This window comes from Phaenicophaeus curvirostris, chromosome 6 (assembly GCF_032191515.1).
Source record: "Phaenicophaeus curvirostris isolate KB17595 chromosome 6, BPBGC_Pcur_1.0, whole genome shotgun sequence".
Classification (NCBI taxonomy): domain Eukaryota; kingdom Metazoa; phylum Chordata; class Aves; order Cuculiformes; family Cuculidae; genus Phaenicophaeus; species Phaenicophaeus curvirostris.
In genome coordinates, this window is record NC_091397.1 from 7019410 (window position 1) to 7045253 (window position 25844).

At 43.9% G+C, this 25844-nt stretch overlaps 1 protein-coding gene across 1 annotated transcript in view; it reads right to left on the reverse strand.

Annotated features, from left to right (window-relative positions):
• RHEB (Ras homolog, mTORC1 binding) overlaps nt 1–25261 on the reverse strand; it is a 46174-nt gene extending 20913 nt beyond the window's left edge. Inside the window, exons 1-2 of the mRNA XM_069859290.1 lie at nt 24986–25261; nt 3232–3303 (exon numbers count right to left, since the gene is read on the reverse strand). Of these exons, the coding sequence (XP_069715391.1) occupies nt 3232–3303; nt 24986–25070 (157 nt within the window). The 5' untranslated portion in view covers nt 25071–25261. The remainder of the gene's footprint in view (nt 1–3231; nt 3304–24985) is intronic.
• Nucleotides 25262–25844: the final 583 nt, after the last annotated feature.

The window sequence follows — 25844 nt, forward strand, 5'->3', positions numbered from 1 at the left end:
TCTGAGCCACTCTGCTTTCAGAGCCCCATCCAGTTCAGGATCCACACAGAATCCCTCTACACACTTCTGATCTGCAAGGTTCTTTCATCTCTTTCCAGCACTCCCACAAGTAATCATTCCACTAGTTTCTCAACCTGGCTGTGTCAAGAATAGTCATACATTGCGGTGTCACTTGTGTGGGATACTCAGAAAAGGAAACTATTTTGTTAAGCAATTAACTCTCACCTTCACTGCTGCCACAAAACAAGACAAGTTACTCTTCACGATATACGCATTTAGCAGAAGCAACTACTGAATTCAACATGCTCAGCAACTTAAATAAGCTATCTTTTCTGGTTCTAATGCAACATAAACAAAGGAAAATGCAGCAATGAAGCAGCACTGACTTCAGCAAACAGTAAGTGAAATCTGATGCAGCTTATTTTCTTTTTACTACTTCCAAAGATGGTGAAAATTTTTATACCTACTAGTATATTAGGTCTCATTCCTATTGTTCAAGGCTTACATGCTATGGTGCTTCTTCCTTTAAGAGCTTAACTATAGCTTGCCCTCTACACAACTGACCTTTAGAGTAATTTCTTTATGTCCATTTCATTATTTGAAGAAAAATATTATATAAAAATGTAATTATATTATACATTTATATTATATATTATATAAAATACTGCTACCAGCAGTATTGCAGCTTTCTACCCTTCATCCGGTCTGTCAGAACACTGTAATAAGTTATCAATGACTTTTTTCTGGAGACAAAACAGAAATCACACAGGCCAGACTATTCTTTAGCTTGTATTCTATTCATTTCTAAGTTTTGCAATGATACAGTAGATCCAATTGCCAGATGCAACTGTAAAGGTTTATAACCTGCTATAATGCACTAAAAAAATACAACATTCTCCAACACCACCCCTAATATAGTAACCTAGACTTCTCAACTCCTTTTGCCGGTATTGCCGACCAGATTTGAAATGACAAGCTAGAAAAACAATAAGATAGTTGATAACATACTTTGTGTCTTACAGCCCTGCACAGAACCAGAAACAGAGAGGGGACTGTCAAAAGACAGTATTGATCAAGGATTCATATTCAAAATTTTTAAAAAAAAATATTAAAAACTTTAGTTAAAAGAATTGGGGCCTATGGGAAAGCTGGAGAGGGGCTCTTTATCGGGGTGCAATGATAGGATGAGGGGGCATGGTTTTAAGCTGAAAGAGGGGAGATTTAGACTACGTATTAGGAAATTTTTTCCTGTGACGGTGGTGAGGCACTGGAACAGGTCGCCTAGAGAAGTTGTGGAGGCTCCATCCCTGGAGGTGTTCAGGACCTGGCTGAATGAGGCTGATCCAGTGGAAGGTGTCCCTGTCCATGGCAGAGGGATTGGAACTGAATGATCTTTAAGGTCCCTTCCAACCCAAACTATTCTATGACTCTATGGATGATATTATATTAATCCCATCAAAACTAATGTCACAGCTTTCTTAAAAAAGATACTTTCAATATATTTTAAATTTTGGTGGTAAATTTGAAAGTGGCATCTCAGTTGTTCTTCACAGAAGCATTTTTAGAGCTTTGTCTCTATCAGGCTTTCCAGGACTTAAGGACTGCACAAACTTCTTATTGGTTTGAACCTCAGGGCAAGTCTTTCATGTTTTCAATCCCTACTTCCCAGAAATATGTTCAGATGCAAGAAGGGCCCTTAAATTCTCTACCTTTCAGCAATCAAATTCCTCCAGCCATGCTGTAGATCACAAGACCTTCACCCAATGAACAATGCTGCTTGTTTTCCAAACAAATAAGCAATCAAGTAAAAAGTGAACGCTTTTCAAAAAAACATGTCTCTCAAGCATTACTTTGTCCCATATACACACACGAAACTAAAAGATTACTTTAAATATTCTGCATTATATAGCACAAATGGTGAAAAATAACCTGTCCCAACTGGTATTAAGATTTAAAATACAGAAACTCAATCCCCAATATTTTGTTAGCAACTTTAATTCCAAACAAACCTTACTTAGAATTCCAACGAAGTATAAAGGAATGATGGAAAGTGTTAATATCAATGATATCTGCGTAAGGACTAACAGATCATTCAGGTCAAAGGACAAATTGTTCATCTCTACTCGCTAAAGCACATTTAGAACTTCTTCAAGAAGCAGTATTTGAATTTCAGTTCTTTTACAATCCTGAATAAACTATCCTGATAGCTAGTGATTTGTTACCACATGTACCCCAAAGAAACTTTGTTCTGCTGATTACCTCATTCAGACTTCAAGGGTATCACATAGGCTTAACATCTTACTGCAGAAGTTTAAAAGTAAAATGTGTGCTACCACAACATTTCCAAAGTCATTAAAATACAAAAACTCCAGGGATACAATCATGAAATCAAAGTTTTATCTTCTACGTGATTAAAGCAAGCCAATATGATCAAGTTACTCAGCCCAGCACCTAAGCTGCTCAAGTACTTTGAGCTAGCAGTAGTCATAAAGAGGTGACTAGATTGTAATGTATACTGGGTAACTTGCCTCTGAAGTGAGTTGTTGCTCTTGGCAGCATTTTTAGCACTGGTATCTTTACTTACCCGCTACGCTAGTTATTCACAAAGGCCATACTAAAAAAACTCCTAAGAGAAAAAAAAAAAGACACTCAAAAAGTCAGCTACCCAGTATTTACAGCAAGATGACTGTGTTCCAGACTCACTATTGAGCAGCTGGAAATGAATAATTTCAAAGATTATCATGTTCTCATGGCCACAGCATGTCTACTTTCTAAGGCAGTCATTTCCTCCTTACTGTATGGCTGGCTTTGTGTTCATCTGGTTATGCTGATCCAATGAGATATCCAAGACTTTGGAATACTTGTATATAGTGGCATATTTTCATCCTGGTATGACATTCTTAGTCTGAAACGCCCCAACTACAATACGGGAAGCAGAAGTCTAACAATACATGTAATACAAGCAGGACATGTATGTTAGCCAGACTAATTGGGTTTTCCTTCATTTAGTGTTAAAAGACAAGTTTAACTGTTTGGAGAAATATACATAGCGATTTCCACGCTACAATACTTGGTAAGCATTGGTTTAAAAAAGTAATAAAACTTAAGAGTTAATTAATGACCTTTAATGTTAATATGCAAGTGCTCATGTAAGTAACCTGTATAACCAACAAAGGCTTCTAGTAAAAGTGAGTTTGGTACAAAACAGCAGCTTGTCAGTTATTTACTTACTGTTCTCTATGGTTGGATCATATGAATCAACAAACTGTCCTTCCACAAACTGAATCGTCAGCGAAGATTTTCCTGTAAAGCAAGGAGAAAATAATTTGTATTGAAATAAGTCGTTGGGCTGTTATCACTTTACAATTACCAGTAGATACACTAATGGTTTTGTAAGAGCCAATATGAGATTTGCATGGTTCATTTAAATATCTATACATGACAACTGACCTATTTCTAAATTAAGTGCCTACTCCTAGTAACTGGGTCTCCTGAACATATGAAAAATAGCATAAGAGCTACTCGGCACATATTCTGCTTTTGTTTTAACAGAGCATCATGTAAGCACCTCCTCCAGTTTAAAACAAATCTAAAAGTAGCAATGTCCAATCCTCGTAAAACTAAATTTAACAAATCGTTACACTTGGAATGTTTTTCTGTTGAGAAACAAGGAAAACTAGAAATAATTTTCAGTCACTGCACAGAAAACTAGGAACTAGGATAGGATTAGCTAAATTTGGTTTGACTGAGAGACTGGACATCTTTCCCACGGCAAAAGGAAAATCTCAAAATGCTTGAGATCAATATCCCATCCTCTTCTCTTAACCCTCTTAATGCCACACTGAAACAGACTTGTGAATGCTGTATTTTAAGCACAGTGATTAAGGAAGCATCATTGAATTTTCTTTTTAAAGCAATTTAACTGCTCTTTAAGCAGACAAAGTAACATTCCCAATTTCAGTCATGCTGATCTGATCAGACAACGTCCAGTAAGAAGTAATGCAAACTGTCCCACTTAGTAACAGGCTGACAAAATCAAAACTAACTTAGTCCTGAAAGATATTCCAAGATGCTAAAAGTGAATTGCACACATTGACCATAAAAAGCACCTTTAAAGCTCTGCAGCTCACAAAACATTACTGAAGCCTTAACACAATTTCCATTACAGCACATCATCTGCATTTGGGACTCTACTAGATCCCATTACATTATGTTTACTGGACAAAACATTCTCATGAAGATTGCCAACTGCTTTGGCTGCCTTTGGACATACGCATATTCTTGGTGCTGCTTTATATTCTTCTCATTGGCAAGAAGCGCAAACAAAATATGACCTCAAGTTAAAATTTAGACTCAACACTATCCTATTGAGTGATAGTCTTTCAATGACACCCTAAGTAACCAATGTTGTGGATGAACTAGTTTATAGTAAAACTATTTTCAAGAATTAATTGCTTTGGATAAAGATTGCCCACTTGCAGTGCTTAGACCGTGCTATATTTATACTTCGCTGTGGAAAAGGTTCTTTCCTAAGCATTCCTCCAGGAGATACTAAGAAACAGTTTTCCACGTCCAACACCCCCATTCTTGCTCTATCACGCAAAGCTCTTGGCCTCTGTTCCTATACCATTATCAGCACACTTCACAAGTCATTTTGTTAAAGACATTCTTAATAATTGCAAGTCAGACAAAGCAGAAAAAAAATGATGCAAGGGGAAGCTTCGCTTAATATTTATAAATATATGTGCAGTCAATTCCTTCATTAACTGTAACGCTTTCAGGATTTATTTCTCCAGGGGGAAGGAAGAAAATGTTACAGAAGCATCATCACTTGGGGATTTTCCAACAGCCGTAACTTCCACCAAGTCACTGCTTGGTTTATTGTGTTTGATAGGAATGGTTGGACTTGATGATCCGGTGGGTCTCTTCCAACCTGGTTATTCTGTTATTCTATGATTCTGTGATTTCAATATCACTGCCCAGCTCTGCCATGCTTCTGCCTTTGCTGTCTCCCATCCATCATGCCAGTACCATGCTAAAAAACACAGACAAATCCCAAAGCGACCAGCCAACACACAGCCTTTTAAGAGTAGCTTTTTCTAAAATCAAGTTCTTAGCTACCATTTTCTGATACCTCTAACAACACAACTGAAGGTACTATACTCGGGGAGCTTTCAGAAAACACAGCACCTTAAACTGTTGCTCCAGCAAGGAGAGGGGCACGGAAAGCAACCATGCACATCTGAAATGATCCTAATAAGGTCAGGGTTAGAACTGAGACTGCGCAACTCAACTCTGAAACCACGTATTTTGGACACCACTTAAAGAGCTAATGAAGTTTCAAACTATTTCTTCTTTAGCTAAAAGCTTATGAAGTTGCGACCCACAGTTCATGCTTCTAGATTCTTGGCCAGTGCCAGCACATTAAGCACTATGCTTTAAAATGAAGTTAATTATTCCTATATTAGGCTGTTATACACCTTAAAGAAAAGCTAAGTTAAGCACAGATCACCACTGAACATTTTTTCCTTCTAAGAAGGATCCTAAACTAACTGGAAGACTTGACTGCTACTGCCTGTCTGCACTGAGTCTGGAAACAGAATACTACAAAGAAGTCAGAGCCAACAGAAAACACTGTATTTAACATCCAGCTGCATTAATTACTGCTTTCCTCCTAGCAGTGAGAGAGGAGGAAACAAAACCAGACAAAACCAGTGTTCCAAACCTCTCCTCCTGAATTCCTCCAAGCTTTATAACAAGCCTTCCAGTAATGATGTGTTCATGATCACCAGAGGATGCCTGCTTTCCTAGATGAGCCACAGGGAAGCTCTTCAGTCTTGGATTCAGCCACATTTCCCGTGCCGCCCCCCCTCCCCGCCCCAGGGGTTGTTAAATAAACACATGCAGCAGTATCCCACTAAACCAAGGCTTCCAGAGGGGACACAAGAAATTTAAAACCCAAGTCATTAACACCCCACTGTCTTGTCTCAGCTCGTGTCCAATAAGCACACAGGACCATGTAAACAACAGCCTGGCCTGAACTTTGTCCCACAGGTTTTATTCCAGGCCTTTGACCTACGCTCATGGACAGAGAGGGAAATTAAGTTGACAATTTAGTTCCTATCTCCTCTTTCCCCAGAAAGATCAGGCAACGTTTTCAGAGAGAATTACAACATAAACATAAGATCTGTGAGGCAGGGGCCAAGGACCTGCACGCGATGGCATTTACTGATGTGCTTCTCCGAGCACTGCACGGAGGAGGACGTGGGGAGACGTTCCAGTCTAAATGTGCACACACCACAAACACACTGCAGCCTAAAAGGACAAGAGAGTGCCTGACATCAGCAGCAAAGACCTGAGTAATTGATTACTCAAGGATACGCACCTCAAAAAAGGCTCAGCTCTAATATTCTAATATTCCTCATTTGCAAACACCAAATGTTTTCTAGTTTACTAAGCTTTTCCTTGTAGCCTTCTCCACAATGGTACTTTAAGTGCATCCACTATCAAGTTCTAGGAAAATAAACATCTGTTGAGACCAAAAGGAGAAGTGTCATGAGCAGAAGTAAGGCAAAGTCTGCTGGCAGCAGTTCATTGAATTGATGGAGACCTGTGATTTTAAGATGAAAAAGCATTTGTAAAATGGAGAAGATTACAGTTTAACCTTTTGGCGCTGTTTAGAATTAGAGAGCTTAAAATTACTAGGAAGAAATAAATTAATCAAATTAGGGCAAGACTAGGGCAGGGCAAGAGAATGACTCCTCCAGCTATACTTGCTATGGTAACTCAAAGCACTAGAGATACTCTATGGCAGAGGAGCTGTAATGAAAATCCAAATTGACAGACTGTCCCTGAGAGCATCAGGCTAGAAGGTAAGGGCTGGGAGGAATGGGTTTTACAAGTGTTTAGAATACAAGTCCCAGGCGGCCGAAAGCTCAACTCAAGCTGCCCAGAATTACCAAAACGGTATTTGCATACACGATTTGTTATTTATGGTATGATGTGTGACTGGTAAAGAGTTTTCCCACTGTCAAAACAGAGAAGGAACAGGTTTTCAGACATTAAGCAATTTCAAAAAATAAAGCTGTCACATTTCTACTCATACAATAGAGCACTCACTACATAAAGCCAAATGTCCCATAAACACTCCGAGTAGTGCAGTCACAGCACATCAGTTCCACATGCCATTGCAATTGTCAAGGCAAAACACACGCCAAATGGAATTTTCACTCATCCTTTTACTTCTTGGACAAGAGCTGTGGTATTTAATCTAGCCTTAAAATGCAAGCTTTACAACACCAGGCAGTTTACCAAGAAGATGAGTAACGGAGCACGAGTGGGCTCATGAGCAGCTGGCCTCTAGGAAGAGGCCATGCCCTCTCTTCAGTGCTCCACCACCTGCCTGCCGTCCCCACCCCACATCCCTGTTCTCCCTGCAGTAGGGAGAGGGGAAAGCCCAGATGAAATTCTCATCTGCAGTCAACTTCCCCTCAAACCCACGAGACAGAAATGATGCAACTGGAGAGTGAGCAAGTCAAACAACAGCTCCACAAGCAAGGCATTGTGCAAGCCCAAATCCGCAGCTGCCCTCTAACGTGGCATCTCTGTGATGATGGCTGCTGGCAGCACGCTGCAGTTTATCTCCACAGGAAGAATTTCTCAATACTCGAAACAGCCTGCACAAGCAAATGGTAAACAGTTTGATAGGGTCAAGAACAACAACTACCCAAGAGCTGCAATTCTCCATTCTGTTAGAATTTTAGATGTAGTTTCTTTAACCCATCTTCTTCCACTAAAACGCCTGCTGAGGTACTTTGCTTAATTATTAAACACTTAATAGCTGGTATTATCTAATACATCCCTACCACAAGCCAAGCATCTTACATAAGTTGGCCTCTATGTAGATCTACTCAGTCTAACCTACAGAAAAAACATGTTTAGGTTTTGCCACAAAAGATTTCCAGGAATTTCATAATGAGACGTTGTCAGTCATGTCAAATTAGATAAGGCTTACTGCATGCCCAACTTTCAGTATCTTGCACACAGCTATGCTCAACTTAGTATGCTTCACAGAGATGAAGTTTTCATACTGAAAGTTGATTATTGGGATCTTTATCTTCATTAATTCAGAATATCAAGATGCACAAAATGGAGACAGCAGCGTTTCCACACTGCATATTATCTGTTTGTCCTCAGAGCACAGAAAGGGACAGAATGACTTCTCAGAGCAGATGGAGGTTTAACTGGGTACCAAAGGGAATTAGAGCATCACTCTTTGATAAAGATCTTTTCACAAAATTGCAGATGATCTCAGAAACCATCACCAGCTCATCATTCATCTCTGGCTTCATCATTAGCAACTTTCTATGGTTAATTAAGACTTCACCCCGCAGGTACCAATTATGGCAGTGTAGTAGCTATTTTGCTCTCCACTGCTATGGAGTTCAGTAAATCATTCTAATGACTATAAAAACAATACTTCTGGGTCCATAAAGAATTCTGGTTTAAAACCTCTGGAGACAGGGATACAATCATAGAATCACAGAATAACCAGGTTGGAAGAGACCCACCGGATCATCAAGTCCAACCATTCCTATCAAACACTAAACCATGTCCCTTAGCACCTCGTCCACCCGTGCCTTAAACACCTCCAGGGAAGGTCGCTCAACCACCTCCCTGGGCAGTGTCTGACAGTGTCTGATTACCCTTTCCATGAAAATTTTTTCCTGATGTCCAGTCTGAATCTCTCCTGGTGGAGCTTCAGCCCATTTCATCTTGTCCTGTCCCCTGTCACTTGGGAGAAGAGGCCAGCACCCTCCTCTCTACAACCTCCTTTCAGGTAGTTGTAGAGAGCGATAAGGTCTCCCCTCAGCCTCCTCTTCTCCAGGCTAAACAACCCCAGCTCTCTCAGCCGCTCCTCATAAGGCCTGTTCTCCAGCCCCTTCACCAGCTTGGTTGCTCTTCTCTGGACTCGCTCCAGAGCCTCAACATCCTTGTTGTGGTGAGGGACCCAGAACTGAACACACGATTCAAGGAGCGGTCTCACCAGTGCCGAGTACAGAGGGAGAATAACCTCCCTGGACCTGCTGGTCACGCCGTTTCTGATACAAGCCAAGATGCCATTGGCCTTCTTGGCCACCTGGGCACACTGCTGGCTCATGTTCAGTTGCTGTCAACCAACACCCCCAGGTCCCTCTCCTCCAGGCAGCTTTCTAGACAGACTTCTCTTAGTCTGTAGCTGCACAGGGTTGTTGTGCCCCAAGTGCAGGACCCGGCATTTGGCCTTGTTAAACCTCATGCCATTGGACTCTGCCCAGTGGTCCAGCCTGTTCAGATCCCTTTGGAGCCTCCCTACCCTCCAGCAGATTGACACTTCCACCCAGCTTAGTGTCATCTGCAAACTTGCTAAGTGTGCACTCGATGCCTTCATCCAGGTCATTGATAAAGACATTGAACAGGGCTGGACCCAGCACAGAGCCCTGGGGAACCCCACTTGTCACTGGCCTCCAGCCGGATTTACCACCATTTACCACCACTCTCTGGGCCCGGCCAGCCAACCAGTTTTCCACCCAATGAATGGTTTGTGTTTTACTCAGATACAACTTTTACTCATGAGGAATAATCATAACTTATAATCATCTATTTTGCACCGTAGTTTTATGCGTTTTGTACTGACATACTTACAACGTCAATATTATGATACCAGGATTAAAAAACTATTTCCTGACGCTTACAAAGAAAACTCCTGCCAACACACAGAGCTAACCTGCTGCACTTGCTCATAGGATAGTCATGTTCGATTTGCAACATAGAGCAGTGGCACTCCTCCTCTCCAAGTGCTGCCTGAGCTTTCTGAAGGACTGGGACCTGCCCTTACAATCCTGCAAAAGCTCAAGTCTGAGGACTTCAATGAGACATCCAGAACAGAGGAGACCTTCATGACAAGCCAAATAGCACTGGATAGGACAAAACAAAACCAGACAGCATTTCAGGACAACACAAGCTCCTTTTTCAACTTCTATGGCACTCTATCCCATTGCTACAACTGTTCCCTGCCTCCTTCTGATTTAGTTTTATATTAGGATAAAAAGAAATGCATTTGAAAGTCTTAAGACAAGGCATTGCAGCAAGAACCACTCACGCAGTAGAACAGGAGGTTTGCACCATGGTCTGTAACACTAAGAACACAACAAGTCTACAGGAAGAAAAGGACACATGACTTTCTCTTGCTTCTACATTGCACAATCTTCTTGAGGTTTAATCAAAGGTATTCCTCTGCAAGCCAGGAGAAATCTGACAGGCGGTCATTTAGAAGGGAAGTCAGATGGCTTCCTTTATTTTCTTCAGATCTCAAAGCATTCAGTCAAGCTCACAAGCGCATCTGCAGGACTTTGAAGGCTTATTGCTGCCAACCTTGGAGAGCACAAACCACGAAGGGCTAATGATGCTCCCTAGATCGTATTTTCTATAATAAAACGAAGGAGAGAAAATGTGCTTTATCACTGATACATAATGGCAAGCTTGCTCCATGCTGCTGCCCTGCACACCTCTGGGTGTTCACTTGTACTTTGTTGCAACATATGAGATGTCCAGGCAAGTATGTACAAAAAGATTCCACTGTCTTGCTGCAGCAGCTTAGTTGCCACATCCAGGAGTCCATTTTGTCTCCATTTAAGTCAGTAACCTCAGCAAAGGACTGTCAGAAGAAACATTTTAGGTTAGTGTACAGTTATCCTCGCTGGCAGAAAAGCTTGTCCCACAGTTTGTCTGATACTGCCCTTTTAATGGATTAAACCAGTTAACTCCTCATGTTTTGTTATCATATCTAAAGACTGAAAAGCTGTTACAAGGCTTAAAGAAATGCTGAAAATGTCCATGCCACACATCTCACCTGGCCATGGTATACATGCACAAGTGGCTGCATCCAAGATGCTTTAAACAGGTCAGGGAAACTGCATCCTGGGCTCTCCCAACTACAATAGATCCAAGACAGGCAACCAATATTTCCTCAGATAAACACCATTACCTTTACTCTCTGCAGAAACTGTGTATCCCTGCAGCATGTTCCCAACTCTGCCCCGACAGCACCAGGCATAAAGCATTTCGGATGGCTGTAGAAACTGAGGCAACCACTTATCCAGCAAGCTTCCTAGCCAATTAGCAAATGTATTCCTAAACTAGAAGTCAGGTAGTACTACTTGATATACCAGGCTTGTAAAGGGAAGCTTATTAAGCTCAAAGATTGGACCCTAATGGAGGGAAAGAGCCTGAACTTTGTCCCTATTTCCTTGCCAAGAGGGAAAATCCAAGTTGCACTGCTGAGCAGAGGTCAACTCCTCTCTCCCTGTGCACACGCTTCAAGCAGCTAATTAGGATCTGAATGAACCTGACCTTTCTTTGGATCATCGGGTATGCGCAACATGAAACATCTTTGAAGGACACTTCCAGTAACCGCCATTATTCCACATAAATCAATTTTAAAATGCTATGTAACTGGCAATGAAAGGGTGTATCTCTTGCTTTAATGCATTCCCCTTCCCCATCTTCAAGGTTTTATTTTCAACACAAGGGAACAAACTGCCAATTTCCAGTCAGTTCTTTCTTGATGCTAAAGATCATTGAGGAGTACAACTTACATCCCCTTTCTGCAAGCCAGAAATATCAGGACTAGCAGGATGTAAGCAGTTGCTCAAGAAGTGGATCTTTCCACCAACCTTCCATCCACTGCACAGATATTGCCTTAACTCTATTTGCAGTGCAGCTGAACTGAACAGCAGACGTCAACGAACTCCACCCTATGCAACCACATGGATAAAGTGGCTGTTTGGGCTTACCAGGAGGTCTGCAGTCATCATTTTCCTTCTTATCATTTCTATACAACAGGCTGGAGTTAACACCAGTCACATTGAGTTACACGCTACTACCAACCGCCTGGGGAAACATCGTGCCATCGAGCACAAAGGCAGAAATTAGGATGTTAAACCTAACATCTCTATTAGAAAACAGGATAAACTCTTCATTTCACTGCAAATCTCATGGTTTCTAAACCATCTGACCTACACCAATAACAGAAAACTTCGATAGAACAGAACCTATATCAAGATGAAAGGCCTCCGCCCAGAGGCAGGTAACTTTTATAATAGAATATATTAATTGTATATCTCAATCTAATTGCCCAGTTAGCACTAGAAGATCTTGGCAACAAAAGGCAGCTTCAGCTTGCAGCACTATACCCAACTATGAAGCAGTCAGTCCATGTAAGAGGCTCCTGTGCCCCCACTGATGGTTCAAAGTCTGATGAACCCGATGTCAACAAGTGCTAGCAACGCACGTGGCAGCCAAAACCTGACTTTCATGGAAAGAGTGCTACTGCTGGCAGTCAACATCAGCCCACAGCACTATTCACCTGCCATGACCTGCACTGCTGGAAGCTCCCAAGCCTGCATGAAACATCAGGAACTGCGGTACCAACCTTGACGACACTAACATCTCTTAGAAAAAAAGAGAGAAGGTGGTCTTTAGGGATATTGATAGAATAGCACTGACTCCCTCTTTCACCAGTGGAGCAGGACATGGTCATCTCCATCACACCTCTCAACAGATGCACAGGTAGACACTAAGACTGTATTGATCAATGATCATACAGTTGAGCCTTAGCCATTTCAATTCTCCTGCGCAAGCATAAGGCTGCTGTGGACCTGTATAGAACCTTGTCAACATAAAAAACAGTATGCCTGAACTCTACCATCCTCTACAAAACCCACCCTATCATATTGGATCAGCTTTTCATAAGTTACTGTTGTCTATCCTTCAACTCAATTCTAGATCTTCTTCGAATTTACTTTACAGGCATCCTCCCTGTTCCTTCTGCTTAACCTGTGGATTTCTTCCCCCCAATATGCATCAGGGTTGAAGAAAGCCACAACCTAGTCAATGCCATCTTCACACCATAGCACTTTATACAGCTGGAGTTAGTCATTTACCCCTCCCCTCTAACTCTGATTGCAAATCTTCTTCATTTACATGCTTATCTGATCAATGCAACAGACCAGACAGAATACAGAGGGCAATCTGTTAACAGCAAGGAAGGTTCAAAGTAATATAGCAAAATCACAGCATGGCAAACATGGGTAAGATACCGGGAACAAAAGACTCTGGGGTAACAATAACACCACACAGACTACCAGAAGAATCATTAGAGGCCCTAACCTGTGGAAATTTTAATGGAATTCAAGCCAAAGATACACCAGATATGACATGACAGTTGATTTTGTCACAGGGCGAAGACAGAATAGGTAACGCTTGCTTGCTATAGCATACTATAAAGGTCTTGCCTATCATGAAAGCCAGCTGGCTTTCTTACCTTCCTAACCAGTACGTATCCATCTGTTGGCTCATGAGGTACCTCAAAGTAAGAGTTTTCAGGCAGGAATCACACTCTCCTATTCTCAGTTTTTATAGAATCTAGTACAAAAAAGCCACAACACAGAACTCTGATCTTTGCAAGTAAGAACAACAACAAAAACACAGAACAAACTGAAAAAAAAAACCCAGTCCCACTCGCACCCTCCCCCAGCCACTTGAAAAAAGCCCGGGAGGTAACCAAGGATGACATTTGCAACCTGACCCCTAGCTACTTTTCCACTTAGACTTTCTTTCACAAGTGAAGAGCCTTCCAGCCAGTCCAGTTCCAGTACCTGAGTAGCACTTGCCAAGAGAAGCTGGATTCTTCACTTCCCAGCACTGCACTAGCTCAACCACGCAACTTGGACAAGGAGCTGAGTATCAAGCTACATTCTGAGGTAATCTAACTTCAGGCTGACCTTCAAGAGACAGAGCAGCACACTGTATTTGTCTCCTGTACAAGCCTTTGTGTATCAGCACAAAACTCTCAAAGTACAATAGCAATTATTACTCTGTTGTTATCTAGTTAAATCAGAAAGACTTGAATTTGCAATTAACTAGATTAAAAATAATTAAGTACTTCGCATCTACTTGGCCAAAATGAATAAAACGCAAACTATGAAACACAAATAGTTCGGGTGACAAGATTTACCACAGGAACAGCAAAGGCCTTCAGAGTCTAGCTATGTGGGAAATAACCCACATCTTCATTTTTGGTTTCCACACTTCCATGCTGTAAGAACTGGAGAAGCAGGGCCCAACCGTCCCCACAATAAGCTGCCCTTAAAAGATAGGTCCATACACCCCTTCTCATACCATCCATTTTTCTCCTTCCCAACTTCAACCATTAAGCCTTTTGATTTTTGAACCTCTGAAACATACAGCCCGTGCTCACATAAGCAGGTGGATGACAAAATAATGAGGTATTCACAGGACCATTTTCAGAAAAAAGAGCCCTATATCCTACTGTCTCATCATTCGCTATAAACTGCATATGAGATAAAGGCTTTTTAAGAGCATAACCTTTTTGCCTGGTAACACACAGAAAAGAGCTATCATCTTATTTTTCTGTACTACCATCAGTTACATTTGTTTGTAGCAACTGGTTGTGAGAAAAGCATAACAAAAGCTAGGCTTAGGAACAGCATATGGAACAGTTCTGTAGGTTTCACTTCAACTCCTCCTCTGGCCTACCAACACACTTCAGGATAAAAGATACTTTGCAGCTGAGGAAGGAGAAGCACAAAAATGGTTTAGGTGTCATAAGACTCCTTGATCCACTCTGTATAAAGAACATGATTTTGAAACATTCAGATGGCTTCTTATTCTTCCTAGCTTTACTGTTCAGGAAACTTGAATTACCTTACATTTAAACAACTTTTAGAGCTATTTTTAGCAACCACAAAAGATTTATCAAGAATTTTGACGACCTTTTTTCTCCAAGCATGGAAAGAAGTTAAACCAGCACAACTAACACCTTTTTTTAGAACACATTTATATTTATTCACTACTGTCAAACTATACAGGTGAGGCAGAACATCTGTTAGAAACAGACTTTTCCAAGAAAGCGAGGCAGAAGAAGGTACTGCTGCAAAATAAGAAACACGAGGCTTCTATAGATGCATGTTTCAAAGCATAAACTTACACTTCTAATTAAAAATGTTAAGTTTCAAATGGATTTTAGCACACCAGACGTCTGTTATTAACAGGGGACCAAGCCCTAAAGCAAAATACACTTTGCTACATTAATGTCAAGTGCTTGACTGTTTTGACAAGTTTGTAGGACAGATTTAAGAGTTTTCCTATATATTATGCACCCCAGCTCTTTTGCATATAGCAAGCGTACCTTTAAAGGAGGTCACACAAATTGAATGAAGTTTTGGCAATACAATCTGACAAGCTGTTGAAGCTAGACAGATGTATCCCACTAACTCGGGGGACAATGTTGTCAAGAGACACTTTCATATCATAATTTCACATTACACTTGCACACGTTCACACCCACACAGTCAAGACCAGTTATGTATTCCCTCTTATTCCAAATTAAAATTCATTTAACTCAGTGCTCCACAGGACACAAATAACTAGCTGAGATTTGTCATGCATGCTGTTCTAATTCCTGTAATCTAAAATACCTAGGAATACTGGTGACTACTCATAGAGAATCACAGAATGGTTTGGGTTGGAAGGGACCTTGAGGATAATTCAGTTCCACCCCCGTCGCCATGGGCAGGGACACCTTCCACTGGATCAGGTTGCTCAAACCCTCAGCCAACATGGCCTTGAACATCTCCAGGGCTGGGGCATCCACGACTTCTCTGGACAACCTGTTCCAGTGCCTCACCACCCTTACAGGAAAAAACCTCTTCCTTATAACTAATCTAAACCCACCCTCTTTCAGCTTAAAACCATCCTCCCCTGTCCTGTCACCGCACTCTCCGATAAGAGCCCCTCTCTCTCCTTCCTATGAGCTCCCTTTATGTACTGGAATGGCGCTAGAGGGTCTCCCCAGAGCCTTCTCATCTCTAGGCCGAGCAATCGCAACTCTCTCAGCCTGTCCTTGTATGGGAAGTGCTCCAGCCCCTTGACCATCTTTGTGGCCTCCTCTGGACTCACTCTAACAGATCTATATCCTTCCTATGCTCCAAAACTGAATGCAGTACTCCAGGTACATCCTGCATACAACTATACTTAAAATTTGCATGTACAGCAATCAAACTGCATATGGTAAACTGAGGAAGAACTAGTGCATGTAAATAGATTTTTTTTTTTTTGTGGTTATGAATCATTTCTATGCTGTAGTAGTACTGACAAATACATACAACTAAAGAAGAGTCAACCAGATTGAGAAGTCAACTAGTATTTGCGGGAAACAGGTATTTTGTACGATATCTTAGCAAACACTCAAAATTACTCTGAAAAGCAAGACAGCCTTTAGATTCATTTCCACTGGGTTTCCAAGCAGGGGGGCAATCAGTGATTCTGAATGCCTCCAGTGTACAGGTTGTAGCGAGGCAGGTGTTGGTGTCTTCTCTCAAGTAAGAAGCAATAGAACAAGAGGAAATGTCCTAAAGTTGCACCAAGGGAGGTTTAGATTGGATATCAGGAAAAATTTCTTCACCAATAGGGCTGTCAAGCACTGGAGCAGGGTGCCCAGGGCAGTGGCTGAGTCACCATCTGTGCAGTTATTTAAAAAGATGCGTAGATGTGGCACTTCAGGACATGATTTAGTGGTGGCTTGGCAGCGTTAGTTTAAAGGTTGGACTCTATGATCTTCGAGGTCTTTTCCAACCTAAACAATTCTGTGATTCTATGATCATAGTCAGAAGCTTTGGCTTTGATCCAGTGCAGCACCTTCACTACCAAGCGTTTCCAGAAAAATCCAGGTCATACCACTTGAAGCATTATCTGAATTTGAAGACTTCGGAACAAGGTTTAGATTTAACCCAGGTCAAACAACCCAGGTCAAACATGTTACTCTTCCTCAATTCTGCGTGAAATTATTAGATTTTACTACATAAGGTTATTTTAATAAGAATCTGAAAAAGCCCAATTTCTTCATGGTTCACTAACACACACTTCACCACCTCCACACGGCTATCTTTCTCCATCATAAGAACTAGTCTGGTTCAAAAGGCCCATCGTTGAAAGTTTACAAAAAAGCATTCATGCTTATCTGGAATGGTGGAGGAAAATACTCATAGATGTGGCTTCATAAGAGGTCTGGCTGAATCAAAGTCTGCACAGCCTCAAAGAGCCCAACCCACCCACCCCAAAACCAGCTCCTGCTCCTGATGCCACTCCCTCTGTCCAGGTTGTAGTTGCAGGGAAATATAAAAACTTTTCCTTCTGGCTGCTTTATTTTTGAAAGAAATCAACTCCTTGAGTTGGTGACCATGCTTCCAGTGCCAGCACCAGGATGCGGGATCACTGAATTAGCTCCACAGCACAGGATCAGCTCGACTTGTGCTAAGGGAAGCCCCACCCTACATAGCTCATTTGCATCTGCCTTTGTTTTGTGGCAATTAAAAAACAAACTGGCAGGAATGTCTCCTGAGAAAAGCTGCGTCTGAAAGCCTGTTTCAGCACTCTGTTCAAAAATGCCCCTGCTTGCTTGCTTCCTTCCTTGTTACACGTTCAATACAAGCATCCTTTCCTCCAAAAATCAATTTGGCATCCATTGTACTTCCTGTTTCTCAAAAAGGAAATACCATCTTTAATGGCCCACATTCATATGCTTTTCGTGAACTTCATAATCTTAAACCTTGTTAAAAGGTCTGCTAGCCAACACATCACATGAATTTTCTCCACATTCTTCCCTTCTTCCATAGATCCCATAGATCCTCATTTGCAGGATAGCTGCCATCAGTGTGCAAGAGCCATATAGGAAATCAAACATCCTGACCAGGATTGGAAGACAAACATTTTAAGCAACAACCACCCCCAAACTCAGGAAGCACATTTTACGTTCTCACATTATCAAATTCACAACAGATTTGCTGTTCATTTCAAATATAGGCATTGGAAAACAAAAGGAAGACTCTCAAGTCCTTATGGAGACAGATCCATGACTGACAAGTGCAGCTTCGTGTTTTTGCATTACCGTGCTTCATGTCTGCAGCTTCCTATTTAGGATAATTTGGGTTGACACCAAGCAATTTTGACTCATGCAGGATTCACAGAGCTTCAGTACATTATGAACAACCCACAGAGAAGCTGTTTCGATTTTGGATTGAATACACAATCAAGTTGAGGAGTTTTTTAAAAGACGCCCTTGAACATCACCTTCAGGAGAGCTACAGGAAGTTAATCATAACCGGTAGCTTATTGCATTTTAGCCTGCTCTTCTAATCCCAAACGCATGGTTATGCTAAGTTTCTACAGCAGTGTGCACTGCAGAGGTGTCTGACTTACCCAGAACCTACACTTAAGGCAGTGTAGTATATCTAAATCAAGAGCTTTAACTTTATATAGCTTATAAATTACAGGATCTACGTTTCATTTAGTTTCTCCCATTGATGCTAACTCTAAGTACAGCAATCAAACACCAAGGCACTCAAATACACAAGCAAAACCTGCAATGTTACCATTAAAAAGAGATTAGGGTAGGCAATTTAAGAGTTAATCCTGGAACTGCGTCCTCAAATAACCCTGCTGTGGCTTGATATTACAGCTGAACACACTGCCTCTAGTGCTTCCAGCTACTGCTATCAAATGCACTGTAGCAACACTCAGTGTTGAGCTGCGTAGTCAGTCACACCGAAACGCAATTAAAGCTGGCATTTCCAGCCTCTTGCCACTCTTCCAGTAGCTCTAGCCTTTCCTTTCAGCAGCACTGCTGCACCCCAGCAGAGCAAATGTGGTGCCAACAAGAAAAGCGCTATGAAAATCATCTTGGTGCTTACTAGGGACTCAGCAAAATTCTAACGTTAGGGATCAGCTGGATTCTGAAGGGCTAAATTTTCCTGTGGAATATCAGGATTTCCAAAGTTGCAGACACAAACAAATCCGTAAACCAGATTACAGCACCCGGTAGCAGTAATTGCTCCATTCCTTCTCTCTTGACATTTACACGGGCAATTTATTGCCTGCTAAAATTGCCACTTCCCTCTGTCCGATATCAAAGGGATGTTTCCTCGGAGTGGCATCCTACTGAGCGAACAGATGCCATCTTTCTGAAGCAAAAAGCACAGCCTCAACTCCATTTTACAATACAAACCACCCACTCAAATAACTCACATTTTCAAGACCAGTAACTATGTTTTCTCCTAACAATTATTCTTACTGTTCACAGGTTCACATTAAAGGCACTGCTTTTTCTTGCTTTCAGGTAAGGCGGAGGGGGAGAAGTGATTTTTAGCTGAATACAACCACCTGGAAGCCTTTCCAAGGAAATCTAACCTTGACAGATTATTTTTGTTCCACTGTATTTATTTTTTTTTTTGCTACCTGCATGCCGCAGTCGCAGACCATGACTGCTTCTGCCTGCAGTACAGACTGCTCTCCATCTACACAATAACAGTGGCGTATAAACCTGGAAGTCACCAAGTACTAGTTAGCTGGGGAAGAAAATAGCTAAGTCACCACTAACTTAACTGGATTTCCCCCTTGGAGCTCCAACCCAATCAGGAGAGCATTTTCAAATCCAAACATGTACCATTCGGCAACAGCACTCCAGTTTCTGCAAGCACATCTCTAATACCAGCAGCACGAGTTACATGAAGAGCACAAAGCAAAGCAGGCTGAGATAGCGACCTACAGCTGAAGCAGCTGATCTGAACACCCCCTGCTCACCTTAAATCCACCAATTCAGTATAACACTGAGAATCCCAGCACAAAGCTACTTCACAGGATGTTCTAAGATACCTCTTCTCCGATACAAGTGTTTGTAGCCTAAATTTACATATATCTTCTATAAGCAAAAAAACCCAAACCGAGCACAAAGCATTTTGGACAACTGCATGCCGCTTTTTTTAGAGCGTCTGTTACTCTGAAGAGATTCAGACTATCTTAGTTTTGCTTGAATTATTTCCATGCAAATCCATTATTTCCAGTTATATTTGGGATATGTTAAATTATGACCAAAACACAAGTGTGAAGTTTCTTTTTAGTGAACACAATAGCTTTAAAAAACCTTACGCTTCATGATGCACGAGACAGATTATTTTTTTCCATAATCAAATCGGGTCTTCTCTGGTCACTTATCAAACAACAGTAAACAAAGTCAAGTTCCTCCCATTATGAAGCCATCAGATTTTGGGATGAAATCCATCCAATTTCTACTTAGAACCTGAGACAGGCACACTTACATAATGAGATTTAACTTTCTTAGACCAATTTAAGCCTAAGCAAAACCCAACCAAAGGAGACATTCTTGTGTGATATTGTCTAGTGTCATGCCACAACCTGTATGCCGTATCCACACATAATTGGCCTTCCTCATCAAAAAACAAGTCCTTAAGTTCCTGGCAAATACTCTGTCTGCATCTCAGAAATTACAGCTGCCTGGGAATTCGTGAGGCTGCTACTGCGATCTCTTCCATCAGCAAAGCCGTACTAGTTTCACATATGAAAGGGTTGATGGTGGTGTTGAAAGACAGAGGGAGTGTGTTCATACAAGCAGACTCCTGAATCTTCTATTCCAAGAACTATTATATCAGAAAACCACTCCCAGCCTCTGGTCCATCTGACAACAACACTGGGAGAAGAACAAAATTTTATGTAAGTGAAAAGCTGAAATTAAGCTCAACAATTAAGATGGAGGAGAGGAGATTTAGATTAGTTATCAGGAAGAATTTTTTTCCTGTCAGGGTGGTGAGGCACTGGCACAGGTTGTCCAGAGAAGTCGCAGATGCCCCGTCTCTGGAGATGTTCAAGACCAGGTTGGATGGGGCTTAGAGCAACCCGATCCAGTGGGAGGTGTCCCTGCCCATGGCCAGGGGGTTGGAACTGGATGATCTTGAAGGTCCTCTCCAACCCAAACCATTCAAGATACTAAAAGATCCAAGGGCTTAGCATGAAGCCAGTACAAGATTCAGACAAGTTTAACAAACGCCCATGGAGGATGTTCCCGTTCATCACTATACACACTCACAACCCAAAAGAACCACAAAATCATTAAATAATCAACAGCAGGGAACAACTCGCTGCTTGAAATGTCATCAAAACCTGGTTATTTCAACACATTACTGCAAGAGAGAAAAAAAAGCTCACCATTCTCTGATTAGCTTTATCTCGAGCACTGTACAAATTACAAGGAGAGCACGTAACTTCACAGTGGGTCACCTCAGCTAACTTACAAAACTGAAAATGTTTCACAGCTACAGACTGAGCCTCCCCCATTCCAGGTTCAAGATTAACATTAATGGCAAAGAACATTACTCTCTAATTATAAAAGGAAATTGATGAATCATTCCCTTCCCGTCCTTCAGATTTTGGAATTATTCCCCACCTTCATGAACATTAGCTCTACTCTAATGTTGCATTTCTCCCCAGAGAAATGCTCTTTGTTTTCCACCACTCAAATCATCTTAAGAGATCAACACTTCCTTAGACAGGGTTCAAGAAATACTCTAGCCATCACAATACAAAGCAAGACCTACTCCAAAGCCAAACCAGATCGCTATCGTCCTAGGCTTTCGGAGGCATACTTGGATGAGCATAAGACCCAACTTCAAGCTCAGTTTATCTTTCTTGTTTTGTTAATTGCATTACAAGATGGAATTAAGACCCCAATGCCTGTTCCTACTGCTACCTAGAAATCTAAAGCCCCCGTATTTAAAGAAAGCAACTTTGCAGTTATATCACACAAGATTTTTACCTAAGGGGTAACAGAATTGTCAAGGACAATGAAAGAAAAACTATAGGAGATTTTTTTTTTCCCCTCTTACAGCATATTTTCATACAAACTTATCCTAATAAACTGATCTTGTCTAATTGCACATTAGACTCAGAAAACTGTAGCTGAACAAGTTCAGCAGTAGGTCTTATGAGGCGTTAAGTTACTTCTTGCCTGTCCTTTCCATTTGAGTACTTATAGCAGCCTTCCAGTACGTAAAGGAAGTTTACAGGAAAGACAGGGAGGGGCTCTTTATCAGGGAGCGCAAGGACAGGACAAGGAGTAACAGCTTTAAGCTGAAAGAGGGCAGATTTACATTGGATATCAGGAAGAAAGTTTTTCCTGTGAGGGTGGTGAAGCACTGGAACAGGTTGCCCAAAGAAGGCAGGAATCCCGGAAGGTGTTCAAGGTCAGGCTGGCTGAGGCTTTGAGCAATGTGATCCAGAGGGAGGCATCCCTGCCTAAAGCAGGGGGGTTGGAACTGGATGATCCTTAAGCTCCCTTCCAACCCAAACCGTTCTGTGATTCTCTATGATTGTATTGCTCAAACCACCAGTGACAAGATTAACAATACGATGCTATTCCTTACATTTTTCCTCAACTGAGTATATACTCTACTATCAGCTGATCTTTACACTGCAGCTTGTCATAATCGACACAAGACCAAAGCTTAACAGTACACCCAGTCCTTATCACAGATCCTTAAAGGACAATAAGAACTTCAGGCATTCTTCCTTCCCACTTATACTGCCCATGGCTTGTTGTTGCCAGTGCTCCAAGGAAAAAACAAAACAAAACAAAAGAAAAAAAAACAGAAAAGGAAATATAAAACACACTTTACACAATGGCAGGGACTGCCACAAGTGATGTCAAATATACTGTGAAAACCAATTAATCTCCTTCTGTCTGTTCCTTTTAAGGACTATACAAACTCAGCATCACCCCATCTCAAAGTCAAATAAAATCTAAGAAACGCCTCTGCTTGCTTAGCCTTTTTTTCTGGATCTTGAAAAAAGCTTTGTTTTAAGGGTTCTTTCTGCTGAGTGTGTAACAGAAGACAGATTATTGGTTTAGCCACTACTTTAGCATAAAAAGCCTTTTATGGTAGTATAGTATCTCTTTAAAGCACCTTTTTTTTTCCCAGCCGCACATTATCTTCGGCATTGATCTACGCTTTTAAGTCTGATTGATTAGGATAGCTGTACTACAGCTTATTCCCCTCTGCTTTCAGAACCCAAACAGCAAAACAGCTGAACTGCTTTACATCAAAGATGGTGAACGTAGGATAAAGGATTACAGGTGCAGGCAGCTAGAGAACAAAAATCCTATCAGGCAGTATAGACCTGCGCTGGATGCTTCCAGGGAATTCCTCCACACTGGACTGTACCAGCAAAAGCAACACCACATCGTGCTGGTGACAGGACAGAGAGCACACAAGCTGAGGGCCCTGGGAGCACAGCCAGCTCTGCTGTGCTGCTGATGTGGGAACAGAGCATCTCCATGGAGAAATAAAGCAGAACTGAGGACAGATCTACCTGGCTTTCCCTCTGAAGAGCTTTCCCTTACTCTACATCCTAGGTACAGGACAGGATGGAGTCCAGAGAACCGCAGGGCCCAGGGCAGCACAGCCAGCTCTGCTGCACTGCTGATGCGGGAACAGAGCATCCCCCCATAAGAACAGAAAAGGCAGAGGCCGGGACAGATCAGCCTGCCTTCCCCTTGGAAGAGCTCTCTCTGGCTCCGAATCCTAGGTACAGGGCAGGATGGAGCCCAGAGAACCTCAGAGAGCGCGGCCAGCTCTGCTGCGTTGCCAATGCAGTAACAGAGCATGGACATAGAGGAACAGAAAAAGGCAGAATCAAAGATAAATATTCCCCTCGGAAGAGCTTCCCCTGGCTCTAAATCCTAGGTACAGGACAGGGCAGAGCCCACAGGACCACACAATCCTGGGGAGTGAAGCTGGCTCTGCTGCTGATGCAGGAACAGAGCACCCTCATGGTGAAATACAAAGACACAGAAGTGGGGGCTGATCTTCCCCTCAGAGGGGCTTTCCCTAGCTCCAAGTTCTAGGGAAAGAACAAGAGCCCACAGGACCCCAGGGCCCTGGGAAGCGTGGCCAGTTCCACTGTGCAGCTGATGCAGGATCGGAGCATCTACACGGAGGAGCAGAAAGGCATAAGCGGGGACAAATCTTCCTCTCAGAGCAGCTTTCCCTGGCTTTAAATCCTAGACAGAGGGTGGGCAGGACAGCGCCCACAGGACCCCACAATCCTGTGGGGCACAGCCAGCTCCGCTGGAAGAACAGAAAAAGACAGAAGTGGGGACAGATCTTCTCAAAAGCGACGAAGCTGGTGGGAGGCCTGAAGAATAAGCCCTACGAGGAACACGTGAGAGAACTGGGGTTGTTTAGCTTGGAGAAGAGGAGGCTGAGGGGAGACCCTATTGCTCTTTACAACTACCTGAAAGGAGGTTGTGGAGAGCAGGGAGCTGGCCTCTTCTCCCAAGTGACAGGGGACTGGACAAGGGGAATGGGCTCACCCTCCACCAGGGGAGGTTCAGGCTTGACATCAGGAAAAAATATTTCACGGAAAGGGCCATTGGGCACTGGAACAGGCTGCCCAGGGAAGTGGTTGAGTCACCTTCCCTGGAGGTTTTTAAAAGACAGGTGGATGAGGTGCTGAGGGGCACGCTTTAGTGACTGATGAGGACAATCCGACTCGATGATCCAGTGGGTCGTTTCCAACCTAGCGATTCTACGAAAAGGTAGGGGTGCGGCTGGAAGGAGTTAGATCAGACCTTCCCAGCCCGCATCCCGGGATGGATTCTGCCATGACCCCCATATCACGGGGATTAGTTGAGTGGGGGGCAGTAATTCAGCGACCCCTCGGGACGAGCCTCCAGCGGCCCCGCCACCCCCCCTCGCTCGGGAGCCTCCTCCCCGCCCCGGCTCCCCCAGCGCCTCGGCGGGGCGGTGAAACTTCCAATTAAGGGCAGGGCGGCCGCGGGCCCGCAGCGCTCTGCGGCGCCGCCATGGCGCGGGGGGGGGGGGGGGGGGCACCGAGGGGCCGCGGCTGCGCGCTCCGGGCGGCGGGAAGCGGGGCGGGCGGCCCTGCCCTCCGCTGCACCTGCTGCCGCCGGAGGGGGGGGGGGGGGCGGCGCGCGGGGCCCCCCGTTACCGGCGGGGAGCATCATGCACACACATACATACGCACACAGAGCCCTCCGCCCGGCCCCCGCGCTCACCCACGCTCCGGTAGCCCAGGATGGCGATCTTGCGGGACTTGGACGGCGGCATCTTCTCCCCCCCCCGCGGGGCTCCGAACCGCATCAAGGGCGGCGGTGGCTGTCGCTGGGCGGCTGGCGGGGAGCGGGGCGCGCCGACACCGACATGCGGCGCTGGAGGGGGGGGAAGGTTGGAGGGAGTCGGGGGAAGAGGGACGAGGAGAGGAGAAGCGAGGGGCGGCGGCGGCGGAGCGGGGACCCGCGTGAGCGGCGGCGGCAGCGCGCGCCCCACGTGACCTCGGCGGCGGCTGCGGCGCGCGTCCCCCCCCCCCGCCCCTCAACACACACACCACGTGACCACCGCGCGCGCGCGCGCGCGCCGGCCCCTCGACGCACCTGCGCGTCAACAGGCCCGAGCCCAGAAGGGCCGCGGCCAACGCGCTGCGTCACGGCCACCGCCCCCCAGCCCCGCCCCCTCGCAGCCCATTGGGCGTCGCGGCTCCCGCCCCGCCCCTCCCCGCAGCCCATTGGGCAGCATTGCTCCCGCCCCTCCCCTCCTCGCAGCCCATTGGACCCTCTGCCCCTCCTCGCAGCCCATTGGCCGTAGCTACTCCCCCCCCCCCGCTGCCCATTGGCTTCCGTCCCGCCCCTCCTCGCAGCCTATTGGCCGCCCCGCCCCTCCTCGCAGCCCTCGCGCTGTGACGCGGGGCGGGGCTGGCGGGCGGGAGGGGCCGTTGGGTTCCCTCACGCGTTCTCTCTCCCTGTGCGCCTGGCGGTCGGTGGCCCGCAGCAGCGGTAGCGTTAGGGATTAGGGCTTTGCCTCTGCACTCCCTGGTCCTGCTCCAGCTTCTTTCCCCTCCAGTGTTTGCAAGTTGTGCTG